The sequence below is a fragment of the Pseudophryne corroboree genome, chromosome 1, assembly GCF_028390025.1.
Source record: "Pseudophryne corroboree isolate aPseCor3 chromosome 1, aPseCor3.hap2, whole genome shotgun sequence".
Lineage (NCBI taxonomy): Eukaryota > Metazoa > Chordata > Amphibia > Anura > Myobatrachidae > Pseudophryne > Pseudophryne corroboree.
In genome coordinates, this window is record NC_086444.1 from 238,006,511 (window position 1) to 238,028,219 (window position 21,709).

General features: G+C 45.5%; 1 protein-coding gene across 1 annotated transcript in view; it reads right to left on the reverse strand.

Moving 5' to 3' along the window:
- Positions 1 to 21,709, reverse strand: part of PGGT1B (protein geranylgeranyltransferase type I subunit beta) — a 148,239-nt gene that overhangs the window by 86,718 nt on the left and 39,812 nt on the right. Inside the window, exons 3-5 of the mRNA XM_063964151.1 lie at positions 8,518 to 8,585; positions 7,882 to 8,033; positions 7,212 to 7,344 (exon numbers count right to left, since the gene is read on the reverse strand). Of these exons, the coding sequence (XP_063820221.1) occupies positions 7,212 to 7,344; positions 7,882 to 8,033; positions 8,518 to 8,585 (353 nt within the window). The remainder of the gene's footprint in view (positions 1 to 7,211; positions 7,345 to 7,881; positions 8,034 to 8,517; positions 8,586 to 21,709) is intronic.

Below are 21,709 nucleotides of genomic sequence, written 5' to 3' on the forward strand. Positions count from 1 at the left end.
AAGGGGCTACGCCCCCTTAACACCTGCACGCCCGTTGTGCGTGAAATCTTTGTATTTTATGCAACAGGCTACGCTCCCTGAACCCCTGCACGCCCTTAGGCCGTGGTATATTTGTATTATATGGAGTATCACCTGCCATCATAATTGTTAGTGGTTGAATATTGCACGGCTAATTGTGTTAGTGGTTAAATATAGCATAGCCCCTTGCCACGGCGTGAAACATGGCCGCAGGCCACGATGAACCACATAGTGTACTACAGTCCCTGGTTTGTGGTGCAGAAGGGGAGTCCCTGCTACAGGCCCGGCCAGCATTACAAAATGAGTTAGTAGTGTATGCATGATAAAGTACCAGATTAGTAGCAGCAATGCACTGTAGAGAATACACCCTAGTCCTGTGCAGTATAATGTATCATATGTATAGTTGCACAATGTAGAACCTGATCCATAGAGAAGGGGCTGGCCATTGGCAGTGGGACCCAACCTGGGTTGGCCTGTACCCTGTGGGCATGCATGCAGCAGGGTAGTGTTTATGTAATGCCTCACACAACTGAGCTGCCGGCTGGCGCAATACTATGTGTGACACCCTGTTAACAACTTCACCCCAATGGCTGTACCACAGCAGTACAAAGACTATGCAATAACATGTTTGCTATCTAATAGTACCTGAAGCGATGATGTGGTCCCCACTACACCATAGCCCCATCAGCCACCACGCTGTGTGTACAGCAGCAGCCAGCGGAGCACACTGTAAACCCCACCACCGTGAAGTCACCGCTGCCCCCCGCAGTACCCGGCAGCCACGACGCCGTGTGTACAGCAGTAGCCAGAGGAGAAGGCACGATAGTGACGTCACCAGCCGCCGCTGTCAAGCCATTGGCTGCGGCCGCCGGCCATTCCTCGCGTCGCTGCTTCCGCGCTGTGTGTTCCACCGGGATCTGGGCCAAGTCTCGGTGGCATGGTGTAACAACGCTGCCGCCCTCCGCATGCCACATCCAGCAGCCACCATCGTCCCCAGGCACGGGATGGGGAGCCGTGCTGTAACCTGCAGGTAAGAAGCCGTCAGCAGCGCGGCATATGGCTGCAGCCTCTGTACGTGGCCCAGTGGCTGTGTAATCTGTGAGGAGAGAGAGGGGGGTGGGAGAGGAGAGGGGGCCGCGCAGTAACCCCCCGCTTAGTGAGCGGTCACCACCGCGGCATATGGCTGCGGCCTGTGTATCTGCCCCAGGGCTAGTAATGACGTGGACCTGTGGGGGGGGGGGGGGGGGTGTTTCTAGCTCACAGTGATCTGTAATTCAGAAGGGCAGACCCTGCTAGAGCCACGCCCAGCGTTATACACGGAGTCACAGAATCACAGATCTGGGCAAATATATAAGAGATGGGTCTTTAAACATATTTAGTCGCACAGCAAGAGAAACAGCAGCAATAGTTTACAGGCTCCTATGCATCAGGCACTAATCCAACTACTTGCACTTAATGGTAGGTAGAAACTTAGTGCTGTATCACCTGGCTCAGGAGAGTGGGATACAGGGAGATTTCACCCTGCTTCCAGAATCGATCAATACGTTAGCGAACGCTGCGTGGATCCAGACGCTAATAGTGTACACAAATATCCAGTGAACCTACAGTGAACACAGACGCCCAAGTGAACACCGACGCACCAGTCACACAGCCACCTATAATGCAACTGGGTCCTTTTAGATACACAGCGCCTCAGACGGAAGCAGGAAATCAGTTCATGGCGGGAAACTGGTCATGAACCAGAGGGAGCGTCTTACTCTCCACTGCTGCCATCAACCCCAGGGATCGTGGCCTCACACTAATCCCTGGAGTCCATGACCCCTGGGGCCTAGCGCTGGTACACCCCAGGTGGCAGCCGCCTCAGCGACTGTTCGGTAGTCTTCCTCCCGAAAACAGTGATGCTGTGTCTTGCGTCTCCCCCGCTAAGCGGAACCGACGCCTTACCTTCTCCCCGTGATCCGGCCACAGCCTGGCAACGTCCGCTGGACTTGCTAGTACATCCGACACAGACGCCTGCCGAAACAGCACTGTACACGTTGGTAAGTGATGTCGCAACCTGGCGGAGAGTTGTTGGAGCGGCTCTTTTTAAGGTGCATGTAAGACGGTTTTTAGAACACTCGCTCAAAAAAACGTAAGACTATAAAAATAAATTAAATAACAAGCTTATGGCGGCCAAAATCAGCAGCTCCTGCCGCACCAACAAAAAAACTGAATTGCCTGAGCTAGGAGGCGGGGATATAGGGGACTGGCCCGTTGCATTCTGGGAGGCAGAAAGCTTTGATCTTTGGTGCCAATCCGCTGACGCTATCTCATATCCCAATGTTTATCCTGTGGAAAACCTGTGGACCCTGCAGGAGAAATGATTAAGTTATTTTTTATGTTAATGATGTAGTACAGGTGTCACATTTAAGCTCAGACACCACAAAGATATTCATTGTTCCATGACAATATTTCCAAACAAGAGAGTGGTTTGCATATTATGACACTGTCACTGTTCTTGTTCAGAAGTGATTTGCAAAAAGAATTGGATGCCCACAAACAGCCCCTTATTGCCAGAGCAGTAAATAAAACAATGCAACACTGTACACATTTTAACAATTACCTTTGAAAACACCATGCAAAACACAACAGATCTAAAAATACGTATCTAAGAGAGAAGGACTTTACATTTGCATAAGCAATAGGGCAAAATATACAGCTATTTTGGAAACCAGACCTCAGTTACTTCTGTAGCTCTTTATACTAATCCCAGTAATATAAATACACTTTATGCACAGGAACTGTTATGCACACCAGTGCCTGCAGGAAAGTACTGGTGTCAGGACTGTTATGCACTCCAGTGCCTGCAGGAATGTACTGGTGTTTGAACTGTTATGCAAAACAAATGGACTCACAGACAGACTGGGGAAAATGATATAACGTACACAGAAGGTGATAGGGTAACAAAATACACACAAAGTGAACAGAGAAGCCCAGAGGCTAAGGAACTGGGTATCTCCCTTGTATTAGAACTGCTCAGATGGGAAAAGCAAGATGTTGTGTTTTAATACGTAGAGAACCCGAAATGCTGTTGCTAAGGGCAACAGCAAAACCCTAAAGGGTTACCAACGGGTGTGGCAGTAAACTCCTTGGTCAGAGATGGAATGATAGACACAAGGAGAGTCTCCACAATCCTAATTCTCACTTGCAGTGCACAGGTTCAGCTTACTGCCACTAAACTGACCCCTGACACCTAGCACAGTGAGACAGGATTAGACAGGCAAGTCTTAGAATACAGCCGCAAACTTGCTAAGTTCACAGAGTAGTAACAGAACCCCAGCAAGCTAAACGACTGACTCCAGTCTTACTGCTAGGTCTGGATTGGCAGAGTGTAATACCAAACCCCCAGGCCTATTTGCAGTAAGCAACAAACAAATACAAAGCTACACAGTACTGGCTAACTTTCAGAAACTGACTAACCAACAAAGATTCAGCAGCATCTGCTTACCCTGAGAAGAGGCCTTATAAAGCAGGTGCTATCCACGCCCCACTCAGACCTCACAGACTGTGAGCACAAAAACCAGCACCGGATCCCCTGCCATGCACAGAGCCTATAACCACTGCACAGCAAAAGACCCGAACCGGAGTATCAGCTGTGCTCAGGTTACTCCGCTAGCACTTGTCTCCCGGTTGCCATGACGACGTGGCAGCACAGGGCAGGAGACCCTAACAGGAACACTGTGTAAATGCAGGTGGAGCATGATATTTATTTATGCATTTACCACAACAGGATAGAATGGAAAGGAGTTTATTTACTGCTAGGCATACACATTAAACCAAACTAAAATTTAAAAAAAAAACAACGTGAAAATGACGATGCACTCAGTGACGTATCTGGCAAAATGCATCATTTCTAGTCAAACATGCTATAAGCAAGTTAATGAGGCAGTCTGCATCTATGGGTTACGGTCGTTAGGTCGACACTCAGGTCGACCACTGAAGGTCGACAATGCCATTAGGTTGGCATACATTAGGTCGACATGGCCGTTAGGTCGACATATACTAGGTCGACAGGTCAAAAGGTTGACATGAGGTTTTCACTTTTTTTTTTCATTTTTGGGATTTTTTCATACTTAATGATCCACGTGGACTACGATTGGAACGGTAATCCAAGCCGAGCGAAGCGGTAGCACTAATTTGGGTTCCCCGTCACTTTACGTAGAAAACGACACCAAAAACAGTAAAGAATATCATGTCGACCTAGTACATGCCGACCTAATGACCATGTCGACCTATTGTCCCTGTCGACCTAATGCATGACGACCTTCCATGGTCGACCTAAGTTGTGTCTATCCAACGACCCATACCCGCATCTATATGTTTCCACAGGCAGCCAGCAGCCCGTCATTCAGTTATGCACCAGGTCAGCTTGTTGAAAAATAAGATCTACTCAATTAGGAAATGGAATCAAAGAATCTCCTCCACAGACACCTTTGGTTTATTTGACCATTTTGTCCAATCAACAAACAAGTTATTGTGCTTGGTTACCCCCACAAGAGACTTACATGCAAATATCACCTACAAGATCAATTGTTACCAACTGATGTTCTTTGATAAAGAAGAGACAACAGCACGTTTGCTATTGGTAATAGCAAACGTGCTGTTGTCTCTTCTTTATCAAATGGTTTTGAGTGCCGTATACCTGTGCTGCTATATTTCCTTTTTGTAAGGTCACCAAACCTAGCTGCATCTTCCTCGAGGAGTGCCGGATCTTCTGCTATGTATGTATGTGTATATATATATATGTATGTATGTATGTATGTATGTATGTATGTATGTATGTATGTATATATATATATATATATATATATAAATATATATATATACATACATACGTATGTATGTATATATAAATATGTATGTGTGTATATGTATATATATATATATATATATATATATATATATATATAATTTATGTGACAGGCAATAAAAATAAAACAACATAAAATGTAAAAAGTGTAACTAAAGTTGTGGTTGCAACAGGACAGGTCTGCTTCCTCAGGCATTGAATGTAAGACTGAATTTTTGGTCCTTATATAGGCTAATGTATAGCACCTAATTGGTAATTAAAGGACTGGATGCAAGATAGGATAAATGGATGACTAAGAAAATGTGAGAAAAAAATGGACTGAAACTATCATAATAAATTTATAAGGGCATAATCTTAAATGTATTATCTGGTAAGATAACAAAATGAGCAGCCAGGTCTTGCCCGGTCTCATGCAGCACAGTAATGACCAGAATTCTACAGTTTATTTTTTAGAACTGCAGTATGAAGCGCTTGATACCCCTTTCTGACATCAGACCGGGAAAATTGCTAGGTCTAGCACACTGGTAAATTCCCGTCTTTGAGCTCCATGACCCTGGTCGGGAGAAGTGTCATCTGGGTCGTTTGCATTCAGACATACTAAAATTCCAGGTTGACGCGTGTTCACTAGCATCAACCCAGGATTTTGATGCATTTCTGAAAGGGGTATTATTGACTTTTTGAATAAAATTGTGAAGCAAATCTAAATTTGTGTGTCCACTGGTATTTTATGACACCCATATGGAATGGACATTTTCTTATTTCTAAATATTAAGTGGAACATTAGTGGTTATAAAATATCATAGTTAGCGCTGGAGAAATATCCAGTCATATCATCCGAGTACACTCCAGGGTCCCAGATATGCAGAAAGTTCATTTTCTGTATTTTCTTCTCTCATTTATACCCCTGTTACACCGCCAGCATATAAGACGGGTTATTGCACGTGAACGTACATAACCCGCGTTGCTGTGCGGTGTAAAAGGGCAGAGTTGGAATAATCCGGTATTCCAACTCGGGTAGTTTGCAGGGTTGAACACAGGTTCAACTCGGCAAACTGTACTGTGTAAACGGGAGCCGGGTCACATCGACTCGGCTTCCCGTTTACAGTGAATGTACGGGCGGCGCCAAGAGATATGCCAGGTTGGTAAGTGCGTTGGGAAAGGGGCCTGAGGCAGGTCACAGCCGGGTAGCATCCGTGTCAGGCTCCCTCTGCTGCGACCCGCGTTATTTGGTATAAAAGCGGTTTAAGCAACAGGTACACCCTGAGATATGTAGCATGCTGGGAATACCTTGATAAGATCTTTCATGAAGAGAAGAAACTGGAAAAATGCATTGAAAACACTAAGTGGGGAATTCAATTAGCTACTGTAAGTTACCACGCGCTAATTGATCCCACAGGGCTTTCCAATATGCCCCGAAGCCAGCAGGTTTTTTTTTTTCACAAGCCTGAGGCAGGCAAAAAAGATAAGCGGAAAAACACATAGGTCCGTGAACTTAGCACGAATTCCGTGTGTTTTCACCTGAAAATAGATTTCTGGTGCTCCAAAAAAAAAAAAAAAAGGGGGGGGGGGGGGGGGGGTTGAGGCTGAATTGGGAGGGGGGAAAAATAGTGAAAAAATAAAAAAGTTATTCGCTCCTGAAAAATTATCAGGGATAATTTCAATCCCCCCTAAGGTTTCTGTTGTAACTCTTAAAATACTGTTTAAACTGGTACTTGGGTTCTCTCGTGACAGATTCTGTTTACAGAGGTTTAAGTTACATTTGGCACAATCCAATAGTGGGCGCAATGGCGATGTTTGTGGATCTGGGCTTGCGCATATCTCAGTCACAATGCACATGCTCCCAATGGATTAGAGATGACAGTCGCAGTGAGGACCTGGATACAGGCATTTGTGGGTGGTAACGGTGAGGAGGTCAAACAAAGGTGCGTTGTGACCGCTTCAGGCGCGTATTGGAGCCTGCAACTATGTGTGCTGTTAAAATGGATCAGGTGAATATTCTGGGCAAGCATAGGCATGCTCAGATGATGGATGGTGCTACAGTTATCCGACCAATGCAGAGTCTCTGTTTGCAAGCGACATATTTGAGGTGCCGACTGAGCGCCTTAGTACCCAACGGTTGAGACATCAGCATATTTCTGCAAATCTGCTGCATACGGAATCAGTCGCGGCGGAATTTTCATGCACCTCTACCCATTATCTCAATGCAAAGGGTCATTTTGTTATATTCCCCCCCCAGTTTATTATGATATATTTCACAAGAATAAAAATAAAAATTCACAAATAATCCACAAGTAACCATGTAAGAAAGAAAAGGACATCATTATTGCATTTAAAAAGTACCTACCATACTTCTTCTGATGTAGTCTATCGCCTTTTCCATATCCATTCCTGACCAATCATTGAGCATGTAACAAATGCAGGAAGCGCAGTACACGAACCTCATGTCATTCTCACTTCCTTCGGGTACGGCGCAGAAACTGCAGGAAACACAACATTTCACTTTCTCCTTATTAGTTCTTAGCAGCACACTTTCCAGACAGTCTTCAAGTATTACAATAGAGGATATGATGGCGGCGGGAGAGGCGGGACCTTTACTATTTCTTTCTTTGAAAGCCAACCTACCCTTCGCAGAGACCATGGAGAACAATCTCTATAGATACGCCAACTTAATTTTCTGATATGAACCATGAATGTAAAATGCATTGTGATAAATTCACTCTAATCCTATTAATAGAAAATGTTTACCTCTCCCTACAGGACAAAAGGTATCAGCCCTTTATCATGTGATTGAATCAACCAATCCTCACAGAGAATTTCTGCAAAATAGTCTGCCTATCTGCCTGCTGGATTAGCCAGAGAAGCATCTCCTTCCTACCATTGGCAACCTGCTGCAGAGACGTGAGAGAGTGCATGGGGACACATTCAGTCTATATGCTCCATGTATGTCAGATTATTTTGCTCAGTAATACATAGCAAGGTGATGAGGAAGTAAAGGCTCTGACATTTATATTTACCTTCCGTCGAGAAGCTGGAGAGCTCGCAGCCCTGCAAGGCATGCTTCCTTATTAACACGGCTCAAGTCGTCTCCCAATATCAGCAAACTAGACAGCGCTGTGTACGTCATTGCTATGTGTCCACTGTCATACGGATGGTAAACTCCATGGCCCTGATTAGAACATAGAATAAAATTAACAAGAATCCTTACTTATGTGCTAGGAGGTTTGTAATATGTAATATATGTAATAAACCTTTTCACAACAGCAAAAAAAGTTTAAAAGAAACTACCGTGGCAGGAAAATATACTTCATTAATCATTCTATGGGGTGGAAAATTAATTAGTCTGTCCCACCAGTTGTAGAACAGTTACATTAACCTTTTCTGGCAACTAGTGATGTTACACAATGACAAAGATCAGAAGATATTTTACTATGATGATCTTTTTAGGATGCATCTCACCCATGCGGGTGACAGAGATAACATATTCACATTTCTTCAAACCACCATCTAGCTGCTTCAGTTAGAAACTACATATACAACACAGCAGCCACCCTTGAACCCCGTCTGGCTCCACCTCGGGCCCTACTGCCTAGGAGAGAGGACCAACGTTTCAGCTTTAGAAAGTGTAGATAATCTTTCAGGAATCAACATACCATAGATGGATTGAACGGTAACCCCAAACACGAGGAACCCCGAAATCCACATCGATCTAGATTTGTCTCTGTGTAAAATTCCAAGAACACAAATGGTTACTCAGTATGTGAATAACATTCACACACATTAAGATTAAATATTAAAATACACATTTTTTTGCTTCAACTTTTATTGTTCTTTTCACTTTGATCTTCTTATACCAGGACTGCCTGTGTGACTATGGCTGGCAAACATTGATGGCTTAGGAGGATTAGAACACTTTGCTTTATGTTGAAATTTAGAAAATCTCAGCATTTTAGCTTGGCAGCAAAACCTATTACTTTTAATGCACTCTAATTATAATTATAAAGGATTATTAATTAGATCGCATTTACATGGGGCTACAAGGTGTCCAAAGCTTCAACATACTGGAATTATACGTCAATACATGGGATAATTAATGCAGTACAACAGTACAGACAGCATCGGACCAGAGGCATGGAGACAGGGGAACAAATGAGCACGGGTGACAAGAATCTTGCCAAGTATATTCAAAGTAAAAATAATTAAGACTTGTCCCCCACAAACACAAAAGGAAATAACTTGAGAAAAGAAAGAGTTGGGAGGGTTTGTAATACAGAATTTTGGATAAGGGATACTCAACCTGTATTCGTTAAATCAACTGGATGCATTTGGTATCCCAGCTGTCGGGATTCCGGCGGTCATTTGACTGATGCTGGAATACAGACAGCCGACATCCCGAAGGCGAGTATTGGGGTGGGGGTTACGACCCAGAGGTGGTTTGGCAATAGCAGACACCCACGGAAGGTTAGCCCTAGCCAACACCAAGGGTAGGCGGGTAAAATACTTACCCCCTGCCGGTGTCGGGATTCTCACTGGTGAGATGCCACAGTTGGTCATGCCGGCATTTCATACCCAACCCAAAACAATGGGCAACATTAATCAGCTTTTTTATACATTGGTTCTAGTTTTTCTTATACCATGGAAAGAATGAAAAATATCTGCTTAAAAGCAGCCAATGTAAATTCAATACTACAGAAGACTAAAGCCATCGAATTGAATATGTAACAATATTAGCCTGTGCTTCAGAACTGTATTTATTAAAGATGGCAAAGATGTAAATAAATATATTGAATCAATTTCCAAAAATGTTAAGCTGTGTACACACTGGGCGATATATCGGTCGATATAACACAAGCTGATATATCGGCGAATCTGGCTGTGTGTACGGGCAGTCTGCCAACTGCCTCTACAATTCCTGTGGGGAGTGAACGCAAAGCTGCTGTGACGTCAGGACTGCACATCAAGTGGCCGATCGGTAAGTGTATAAGCTTACCTGGATCGGCCGCTCACACTTTAGTGTACTCAGCTATTCTGCATGGAAAAGGACACTGCTCTTTAAATGACTTCCATAGTATGTCAGGTTTATAAGTATAACAAAACAGTATTGAAACCAAATGAGATCTCTGTCGTTTCCAGGGTCAACCCCAATGCAGTTTTATGCAATAAAATTATGTAAACAGAAAATGATTGCGACAGATTGTTTTATATTTATGTGGGGAGATTAATTTAGGAAAGGTGGGAGAAGAGAAAGAAAGCTTTCTGACATTCTGTTATGTGGGCATCATCAAGGGGAGGTGGGAAATAAAGCAGAAGAAAAAAAAAAAAAAGGTCATCCCTTTACAAACGAGATGGTGACAGCAAATCAACTCAAAGGTGATGAGATCTCGAAAGGACTTGAGCTGAGGGTGAGAGACGGTAAGAGGGATCTTATTTGGGTGAACTCAACACAAGAGGAATTTATGTTGAAGATCTAGAGCCATTGTCCTTGTTTGCATCTGAGATTTTTAAGATATCCTTTAGGGATCAGGGAAGGGACTTCTTTCACCCACTTTGTTTTATACAACCAGCACCAACTCCCCAAACTAACGCATATTACCCTCATCGCTTTTGCTGCTTCTTCCCTTTCCCTCCATTGTAACATTCTGTACTGCACCTACTGTATGACCACATCTATTTCAGCCTTAGACAGTCCTAACTGTTAGGCTGTCCTAACTATAGTGTGTTGTGCTCACCAATACCTCCGCAGTAACCTCTCCAATTCTGTCCAATGCATTTATCAATTAAAAATTATTTTTTCACCCTAGAAACATTTTTTCCCTTTAACGCAGTGGTTCTTAAAGTTTTTTTTTAATTACAGCGCCATAGAGTATAAGTATTCTTTTCATGGCTCCCCTAGGCCAAAAGTTTCTTATTGAAAAATTTATAAAGAAATATTAAATTAAGTAAATTGAGTTTATAGGTCATAAATAAGTTTCATTGTGAGGTGAGGGGCAAGAATTGCTTCTGTTTGTCCTCATATGTTATGATCGACAGCCACCAGCACTGGCTTTGCTTATTATATTGATGTAAATAGTTTTAATTGGTACTGTACCACCAACCGAGGGCACCACTGCAAGCATACCGGGGCACCCCAGGGTGCCATGGCACACAGTTTGAGAACAACTGGGTTAACGTCAAAAACATACTGAGAGGGGGAAACAGCACTATTTTAGATACAACCCATGCGAGTCTGGACTGCACAGTCTATTTGTATACTGTATTTACAGAACGCATACTTCCCAACATTAACACAGGCAACCAATAAGTGCTGGGCACTCCCCCAAGAGTGATGAAAGGGGCGAGCGTCATGAGACCATGCTCCCCTTACAAACTGCAGCACCCTCTTTTCGGGAGCACGTGCAACTACGGGACATGCAGAAGTTTTCCCCTTCCTGGCCGGCGCCCTGACCGCAGTTCACCCTAGTGTGAACGCTGACATTGACCACAAATAATTTGATTTGATCCTGGGCCACCAACCTTTAGCACCACTGCAAGTGTCCCGCAGCAATCAGTTTGTGAACCACAGTATTGGCTGACTAATACCCCTTTTACACTTACATGAAAATCCCAGGTTGTGCATGTTCGAGAACATGCATCAAATCAACCCCGAATTTGTTAGTGGAAAAGGGTCCAGGCCAAAAAAAAAATCAGAGTCCAAAAACCCAGCAATCCGTGTAGTTAGCAGGGTTTTACCCAGGAAGAACCCAGGAGAGCTGCAGTGTAAATAGGTAACCTGGGTCTTCAGACCTGGGACCAGTTTACAGCATGGGGAGAGCCAAAGTTCCTGATGCTTGGAGACGTTGTCATCTCCAAGCGCCGACACCGCCGAATGGCGCTGCCCCGGAAATAACAGTGTTCCAAATTCCAAGCCAGACCCGGGATTTTGGCGGAAAACAGGCAGCGTACCAATTGTATTAATAGGTTTAACTTGTATGTCTTACCATAGGAGTACTAACCTTACACAAACATGGGAGTACACCCCGGGTAAATATACACTCCATCAGGGTACATCTTGTGTAAAAGTACACAGACTTTGGCAGTACATGTTAAAAAGGAAATATCTGAAAAAGATCTTGCCATAAATTAAAGTTAGCAAGAAACATCAACAGAGACACTATGGGGTATGTGATTTTCTGCAAAACCCAAGGACACCTGAGGCAAAAAGTAATTCATTTGTAAGTTGTCACATTGTGCTGACTCAGGGTCCGGCCTCTGCTGTGTGCAGTGCACTATATGCCTCCCAGATACTGGTTATCTGCAGACACAGATTGGGCTGCTTACTCAGCTCCATTTATACTGCTCACCTATTCATTCTATCAAGGACTAACTATTGCAGCATCATCAGAATTCGCTAGCATGTATTAATAATAGCAACAGGAATGGCTGTAATTACATTTAAAAAAAAATTAAGTTCCTAAATGACAGCCTACAATTATTAAATTAGGCAGCACAATATGATTTTGATTGAACAGATTAGTACCTTATCTGCACATCTAGAAAACTAAGATACGGAGATTAAAATTTTTTTTAATTGCTGTGAATCATGTGTCGCAATCATATAAAACTGAAACAGCACAAGCACGGGGATTACTTGTATGGAGGGGTTGGGTATGCTGTACCGGCACTGGGGATCCCGGCAGTCAGTATACCGACTGCGGGATCCTGGCAGCAGAATTACGGCGGGAGGAGGCACAAGTGCGCTCGCCACAGGTTCTATTCCCACTATATGGGAGATGTGGGCACTAATTTATTCCCCCTCGAGAGGTGGGGTGGACCACCCCCCAAGTGGGGATCCCAGGCCTGTCGGGATTCTAAATGCTTCCCCTCTCTATCTCTGAAACGCTCTCCCACTTCTTTGACAAAGCCTTCCAGCTCCCATCCTAACCCAGGGCCAGATCTAGGGGGGGGGGGCGAGATCTAGGGAGGTGGGCGAAGGGGGCGACCACCCCCCCTAACACAGTCATAGCCACGCCTACTTTTAAGCAGAAGAGAGCCTGCAGCAGAACGATGTGCTGTGGCTTATACCACAGCAGCACAGATGAGCCAGGAGAGCAAGGGTTACAGAGCATTTGCCCCTCACTTGCTGGTGTGTGGGTACTAGGGCTAATAAATACAATTACCCCATAGCACATGTACATAGAACAATCACAAAGCTCTATCTCAGTCTCACTCAAAAAGTTCAGTCAGAATTGAGAGAGGAGGAGTTAGGATTGCAGACGGGAGGAGTTGGGACTGTAGAGGGAGGAGTCAAGATTAAACAGTAAACCGCCCCCTCCTAAAGAAAAGTCTAGATCCGTCCCTGTCCTAACCCACTGCTTAATGCTCTTTGCGCACTGTCTTTCCCCTGTGAGTCAGCCCTGTCTGCCTACCCCTCCCCTTTACACTACAACAGGGCTGGCCAAACCGGTCCTCGAGATTTACCAACAGTTCATGTTTTCCAGGCCTCCTGGAGATCTGTAGAATTGTCAGTTAGGAATGAATGCAGCACATCTTAATTAGTAATGACTACACCTGTGCACCAGCTAGGTGGTCTGGAAAATGTGAACTGTTGGTAGATCTCGAGGACTGGTTTGGCCAGCCCTGCACTACAAGCTCTCACTAGCAAGGCCCTCTTCCCTCACTTATACCATCATCTCCTCTCCACTGCCTACAATGGAGCCTAATCTCTGAGTTCTGTCACCCTGCAGATATTGGGGTAGATGTATTAACCTGTAGAAGGCTTAAGGAAGTGATAAATCAGTGTTAAAGCAGTGTTAAGTGCAAGGTGATAATGAACCAGCCAATCAGCTCCTAACTGTTAATTTACATATTGGAGCTGATTGGCTGGTGTGTTTATCAACTTGCATTTATCACTGGTTTATCACCTCCTTATGCCTTCTCCAGGTTAATACATCTGCTCCTGATGTAGCAATGCTTAACAGTTTCTGCAATGTCCTGTAGGGCCATTCCACTGTCAAGTACAAGACTATTTGCACAAGTTTTAACAGGTTAGGTATGATTTACCAGTGGTCGGGATGCCGGCGTTCAGTATACCGATGCCGGCATCCCGATAATTGAAATCCCGACAGGGGTGAGCTAGGTATGTTTTCCCATCTCCCTTAACTCTCCCATCCCACAGCCTAACCCTAACCTCCTCCCATACACTAGTGCAATTTTGCCCAACTTTATCCGATGCTGATAAATCGGATGAAAACGGGCAAATTGCATGTGCTTTACCTCTAATCCGATCCGCGGTCCCGTAAGCATCGGATCGGAGCCCCTAGATTGGAAGTACTGCACTACAAATATCTCGGATCCCGCAGGCATGGCTGGGAAAGCATACGATACATCGTATGCAAAAGGGCCGCATACTATGTATCATATGCCATCCTGCTGCCCGGGAAGCTGCCGGGCGGTTCAAGGGAAATCTTATGCGAATTCTCCCTCGGAGAAGTCGCATTAGTGTATGGGCACCTTTAACCTAACACCCCCAACCCCATTCCCGCTGCCTAAACCTAACCCTCCACCCTTAGGGCAAAACCTAACCTCCCCCAGTAGTGCCTAACCCCTATCCCCACAGCCTAACCCTAACTTCCCCCCTTCTGCAGCCTATACCTAAACTCCTGGGGTGGTGCCTAAATCACTATACTCGCGTTTGGGATGCCGGATGTCGGGATTCCGGCATCGGTATCCTGACCTTTTCGGGATTCCGATGTCAGTATGCAGTGGTCGGCATTCCGGCATGTTGACCAGATTCCGTTTTAACATATCACTTTTTGTTAAAACTTAACGAGAAAGTTTTTTTTTTTTTACAAAACCACAATACCTGGCGCTGTGATTGATTACAGATAGATGCAGCGATCCCAAAAGGGTTTTTGGTTTTAACCCTTAATGCAAAAGACTATAAAAAAACGAAAAAACTGGGACTGCGCAAATCAATCTGATGTGGATATTTATTTTTACATAAAATTACTTTCTACACATATACACATACATATTTAGATACCGGCCAGCATCACATAAAAAATACTACATAAAATATAATTAGTATAATACTAAAATATCTTTTATATATATATTTCCACTCTAAATCAAATGGCTGATATAATCTCCATTCATACACTTTTAAGAACTTCTTTAGAGACCTCTCCGACAAATTTGGCAATATCACTAAGATGAATATAGTCAGAATTTAAAATGTCCAGTACCCTTTGGTCAATTTCACATCACCATGTGGGATTCTTTTTCCTTAAGGTGTTAATATTTCATCCAAGTACACGTAATTTTATTTCCTTGGTTCCCAACCAGACTTGATTAATCACTTAGGCTTACTTTGTGCATAGTAAAACTTCTGCTGATTAACTGTGCAGATCATGTGTGATTAGATACTTTTTGTATTGCAACTTTGTAACATTCTTTCAAGATATGATACATTGCCTGTATAGTGTCCTGAACGCCACCCCTCCCGGCTAGTGATAGCCTTATCTGGAGCCTCCGGGTTCTTTCTACGGCGTCTCCTCCCCCGACAGCAGTGGGGTTTCTTATGCCTGTGGCCGGCCGGCCCGCTGATAAATGAACTGTTGATTCCTGTATAGGGAATACTGACGACAGACGCGTTTCTCCGCCTTTGATTACCTCGGCGGCTTCCTCAGTGTCGGATAGGATATTTTTTTTTTAAATGTATGCAATATCAAAGTGCTTCACTAGGCTTCATTTTATTATATAGAAAAAAAAGTGTTTTTTCTGTTATAACCAACACAATATTACAAAATTTAGTGGTTACGTATGGGACAAGCCAAGTCCACCACTGTTTTCTAAAGGAAACTTCTACTTGATAATTCCGCTGAACTCCAAATTAAGAGCCCGTGTTAATTTGTTTATGAAAACCTACGAATAAGAGCTATAATTTAACTTGTTTATGTTGAAAACTGTAGCAGTGTATGTCATGTATGGGACATTTTCACTTATTTTCATATCACCTAATCTTGGTTTTGTTCATACGGTTTCTTTTTTACATACTTTGTAAGGCGTTGTGGACTCCTTGTGGTGCTATATAAAATAAGATTTTACTCACCGGTAAATCTATTTCTCGTAGTCCGTAGTGGATGCTGGGAACTCCGAAAGGACCATGGGGAATAGCGGCTCCGCAGGAGTCTGGGCACAACTAAAAGAAAGCTTTTAGACTACCTGGTGTGCACTGGCTCCTCCCACTATGACCCTCCTCCAAACCTCAGTTAGGATACTGTGCCCGGAAGAGCTGACACAATAAGGAAGGATTTTGAATCCCGGGTAAGACTCATACCAGCCACACCAATCACACCGTACAACACGTGATACCATATCCAGTTAACAGTATGAAACAAAACTGAGCCTCTCAACAGATGGCTCATAACAATAACCCGTTATTAAACAATAACTATGTACAATTATTGCAGACAATCCGCACTAGGGACGGGCGCCCAGCATCCACTACGGACTACGAGAAATAGATTTACCGGTGAGTAAAATCTTATTTTCTCTAACGTCCTAGTGGATGCTGGGAACTCCGAAAGGACCATGGGGATTATACCAAAGCTCCCAAACGGGCGGGAGAGTGCGGATGACTCTGCAGCACCGAATGAGAGAACTCAAGGTCCTCCTCAGCCAGGGTATCAAATTTGTAGAATTTTGCAAACGTGTTTGCCCCTGACCAAGTAGCAGCTCGGCAAAGTTGTAAAGCCGAGACCCCTCGGGCAGCCGCCCAAGATGAGCCCACCTTCCTTGTAGAATGGGCTTTAACTGATTTAGGACGCGGCAGTCCAACCGCAGAATGCGCCAGCTGAATTGTGCTACAAATCCAGCGAGCAATAGTCTGCTTAGAAGCAGGAGCACCCAGTTTGTTGGGTGCATACAGGATAAATAGCGAGTCAGTTTTCCTGACTCCAGCCATCCTGGAAACATAAATTTTCAAGGCCCTGACTACGTCCAGCAACTTGGAATCCTCCACGTTACTAGTAGCCGCAGGCACTACAATAGGTTGGTTCAAGTGAAAAGCTGATACCACCTTAGGGAGAAACTGGGGACGAGTCCTCAATTCTGCCCTATCCATATGGAAAATCAGATAAGGGCTTTTGCATGACAAAGCCGCCAATTCTGAAACACGCCTGGCCGAAGCCAAGGCCACTAACATGACCACTTTCCACGTGAGATATTTAAGATCCACGGTCTTCAGTGGTTCAAACCAATGTGATTTTAGGAAATTCAACACCACGTTGAGATCCCAGGGTGCCACTGGAGGCACAAAAGGGGGCTGAATATGCAGCACTCCTTTTACAAATGTCTGAACTTCAGGTAGTGAAGCTAGTTCTTTTTGGAAGAAAGTCGACAGAGCCAATATCTGCACCTTAATGGAGCCTAATTTTAGGCCCATAGACACTCCTGCCTGTAGGAAGTGCAGAAATCGACCCAGCTGAAATTCCTCTGTTGGGGCCTTATTGGCCTCACACCAAGCAACATATTTCCGCCATATGCGGTGATAATGTTTTACAGTTACATCTTTCCTGGCTTTAATCAGCGTAGGAATGACATCCTCCGGAATGCCTTTCTCCTTTAGGATCCGGTGTTCAACCGCCATGCCGTCAAACGCAGCCGCGGTAAGTCTTGGAACAGACCGGGCCCCTGCTGCAGCAGGTCCTGTCTGAGCGGCAGAGGCCATGGGTCCTCTGAGATCATCTCTTGAAGTTCCGGGTACCACGCTCTTCTTGGCCAATCCGGAATCACGAGTATTGTCCTTACTCCTCGTTTTCTTATTATTCTCAGTACCTTTGGTATGAGAGGCAGAGGAGGGAACACATAAACCGACTGGTACACCCACGGTGTCACTAGAGCGTCCACCGCTATCGCCTGAGGGTCCCTTGACCTGGCGCAATATCTCTCTAGTTTTTTGTTTAGGCGGGACGCCATCATGTCCACCTGTGGCCGTTCCCAACGATTTACAATCAGTGTGAAAACTTCTGGATGAAGTCCCCACTCTCCCGGGTGGAGATCGTGTCTGCTGAGGAAGTCTGCTTCCCAGTTGTCCACTCCCGGAATGAACACTGCTGACAGTGCTAACACGTGATTTTCCGCCCATCGGAGAATCCTTGTGGCTTCTGCCATCGCCGTCATGCTTCTTGTGCCGCCCTGTCGGTTTACATGGGCGACTGCAGTGATGTTGTCTGATTGGATCAGTACCGGCTGGTTTTGAAGCAGGGATTTTGCCTGACTTAGGGCATTGTAAATGGCCCTCAGTTCTAAAATATTTATGTGTAGGGAAGTCTCCTGACTCGACCATAGTCCTTGGAAGTTTCTTCCCTGTGTGACTGCCCCCCAGCCTCGAAGGCTGGCATCCGTGGTCACCAGGACCCAGTCCTGTATGCCGAATCTGCGGCCCTCTAGAAGATGAGCACTCTGCAGCCACCACAGTAGAGACACCCTGGTTCTTGGAGACGGGGTTATTAGCCGATGCATCTGAAGATGCGATCCGGACCATTGGTCCAACAGGTCCCACTGAAAGATTCTGGCATGCAACCTGCCGAAAGGAATTGCTTCGTAAGAAGCCACCATCTTTCCCAGGACTCGCGTGCAGTGATGCACCGACACCTGTTTTGGTTTCAGGAGGTTTCGGACTAGAGACGACAGCTCCATGGCTTTTTCCTCTGGGAGAAACACTTTTTTCTGGACTGTGTCCAGAATCATTCCCAGGAACAGTAGACGTGTCGTCGGAACCAGCTGTGACTTTGGAATATTTAGAATCCAACCGTGCTGGTGTAGCACCTCCTGAGATAGTGCTACTCCTACCAACAACTGCTCCTTGGATCTCGCCTTTATTAGGAGATCGTCCAAGTATGGGATAATTAAAACTCCCTTTTTTCGAAGGAGTATCATCATTTCCGCCATTACCTCGGTAAACACCCTCGGTGCCGTGGACAGACCAAACGGCAGCGTCTGGAATTGGTAATGGCAGTTCTGTAACACAAATCCTGGTGAGGATGGTAAATGGGGACATGCAGGTAAGCATCCTTGATGTCCAGGGATACCATGTAATCCCCCTCGTCTAGACTTGCAATAACCGCCCTGAGCGATTCCATCTTGAACTTGAATTTTTTTATGTATGTGTTCAAGGATTTCAAATTTAAAATGGGTCTCACCGAACCGTCCGGTTTCGGTACCACAAACAGTGTGGAATAGTAACCCCGTCCTTGTTGAAGTAGGGGCACCTTGACTATCACGCGCTGGGAATACAGCTTGTGAATTGCCTCTAGCACAGCCTCCCTGTCCGAGGGAGTTGCTGGCAAGGCTGATTTGAGGAAACGGCGGGGGGGAGACGCCTCGAATTCCAGCTTGTACCCCTGAGATACTACTTGAAAGATCCAGGGATCCACCTGTGAGCAAGCCCACTGATCGCTGAAATTTTTGAGGCGGCCCCCCACCGTACCTGGCTCCGCCTGTGGAGCCCCACCGTCATGCGGCGGACTTGGAAGAAGCGGGGGAGGACTTTTGCTCCTGGGAACTAGCTGTTGGTTGCAGCCTTTTTCCCCTACCTCTGCCTCTGGACAGAAAAGACCCGCCTTTTCCTCGCCTGTTTTTCTGGGTCCGAAAGGACTGTACCTGATAAAACGGCGCTTTTTCAGGCTGTGAGGGAACATGGGGTAAAAATGCTGACTTCCCAGCTGTCGCTGTGGAAACGAGGTCCGAGAGACCATCCCCGAATAACTCCTCACCCTTATAAGGCAAAACTTCCATGTGCCTTTTGGAATCTGCATCCCCTGACCACTGTCGGGTCCATAAGCCTCTCCTAGCAGAAATGGACAATGCACTTATTTTAGATGCCAGCCGGCAGATCTCCCTCTGTGCATCTCTCATGTATAAGACTGAGTCTTTTATATGCTCTATGGTTAGCAGAATAGTGTCCCTGTCTAGGGTGTCAATATTTTCTGACAGGGAATCTGACCGCGCAGCGGCAGCACTGCACATCCATGCTGACGCAATAGCTGGTCTAAGTATAATGCCTGTGTGTGTATATATAGACTTCAGGATTGCCTCCTGTTTTCTATCCGCAGGCTCCTTCAGGGCGGCCGTATCCGGAGACGGAAGTGCCACCTTTTTAGACAAACGTGTGAGCGCTTTATCCACCCTAGGAGGTGTTTCCCAACGTGCCATATCCTCTGGCGGGAAAGGGAACGCTATTAGTAATTTTTTTGAGATTATCAATCTTTTATCAGGGAAAGCCCACGCTTCTTCACACACTTCATTTAATTCTTCAGATGGGGGAAAAACTACGGGTAGTTTTTTCTCCCCAAACATAATACCCTTTTTTGTGGTACCTGGGTTTAAATCTGAAATGTGTAACACCTCTTTCATTGCCTCAATCATGCAGCGAATGGCCTTAGTGGACATTAGATTAGACTCATAGTCGTCGACACTGGTATCAGTATCCGTGTCGACATCTGGGTCTGCCATCTGAGGTAGCGGGCGTTTTAGAGCCCCTGATGGCCTTTGAGACACCTGGGCAGGCACAAGCTGAGAAGCCGGCTGTCCCGCATTTGGCATGTCGTCAAATTTTGTGTGTAAGGAGTCGACACTTGCACGTAATTCCTTCCATAAAACCATCCACTCAGGTGTCTGCCCCGCAGGGGGTGACATCACTTCTACAGGCATCTGCTCCGCCTCCACATAATTTTTCTCCTCAAACATGTCGACACAGCCGTACCGACACACCGCAAACACACCGGGAATGCTCTAAACAGAGGACAGGACCCCACAGAAGCCCTTTGGGGAGACAGAGAGAGAGTATGCCAGCACACACCAGAGCGCTATATACTGCAGGGACTAACTGAATTATGTCCCCTATAGCTGCTATAATATTTACTGCGCCTAAATTTAGTGCCCCCCCTCTCTTTTTTACCCTTTTTCTGTAGTGTAGACTGCAGGGGAGAGCCAGGGAGCTTCCTTCCAGCGGAACTGTGAGGGAAAAATGGCGCCAGTGTGCTGAGGGGGATAGCTCCGCCCCTTTTAGCGGACTATTCTCCCGCTTTTTTAAGGATTCTGGCAGGGGTAATTATCACATATATAGCCTCTGGGGCTATATATTGTGATTGTTTTGCCAGCCAAGGTGTTTTTATTGCTGCTCAGGGCGCCCGCCCCCCCCCCCCCCCCCCAGCGCCCCTGCACCCTCAGTGACCGGAGTGTGAAGTGTGTATGAGAAGCAATGGCGCACAGCTGCAGTGCTGTGCGCTACCTTGGAGAAGACATAAGTCTCCATGCCGCCGATTTTCCGGACTTCTTCTTGCTTCTGGCTCTGTAAGGGGGACGGCGGCGCGGCTCCGGGACCAAACACCAAGGCCAGTTCCATGCGGTCGGTCCCTCTGGAGCTAATGGTGTCCAGTAGCCTAAGAAGCCCAAGCTAGCTGCAAGCAGGTAGGTTCGCTTCTTCTCCCCTTAGTCCCTCGTTGCAGTGAGCCTGTTGCCAGCAGGTCCCACTGTAAAATAAAAAACCTAAAATATACTTTCTTCTAAGAGCTCAGGAGAGCCCCTAGTGTGCATCCAGCCCGGCCGGGCACAAAAATCTAACTGAGGCTTGGAGGAGGGTCATAGTGGGAGGAGCCAGTGCACACCAGGTAGTCTAAAAGCTTTCTTTTAGTTGTGCCCAGACTCCTGCGGAGCCGCTATTCCCCATAGTCCTTTCGGAGTTCCCAGCATCCACTAGGACGTTAGAGAAATATATAATAATAATAATAAAGACCTATGTCCAACACTGCATGCACAAATCTAATACAATATACCCTATAACTGAAATGATATGCAAAAGGT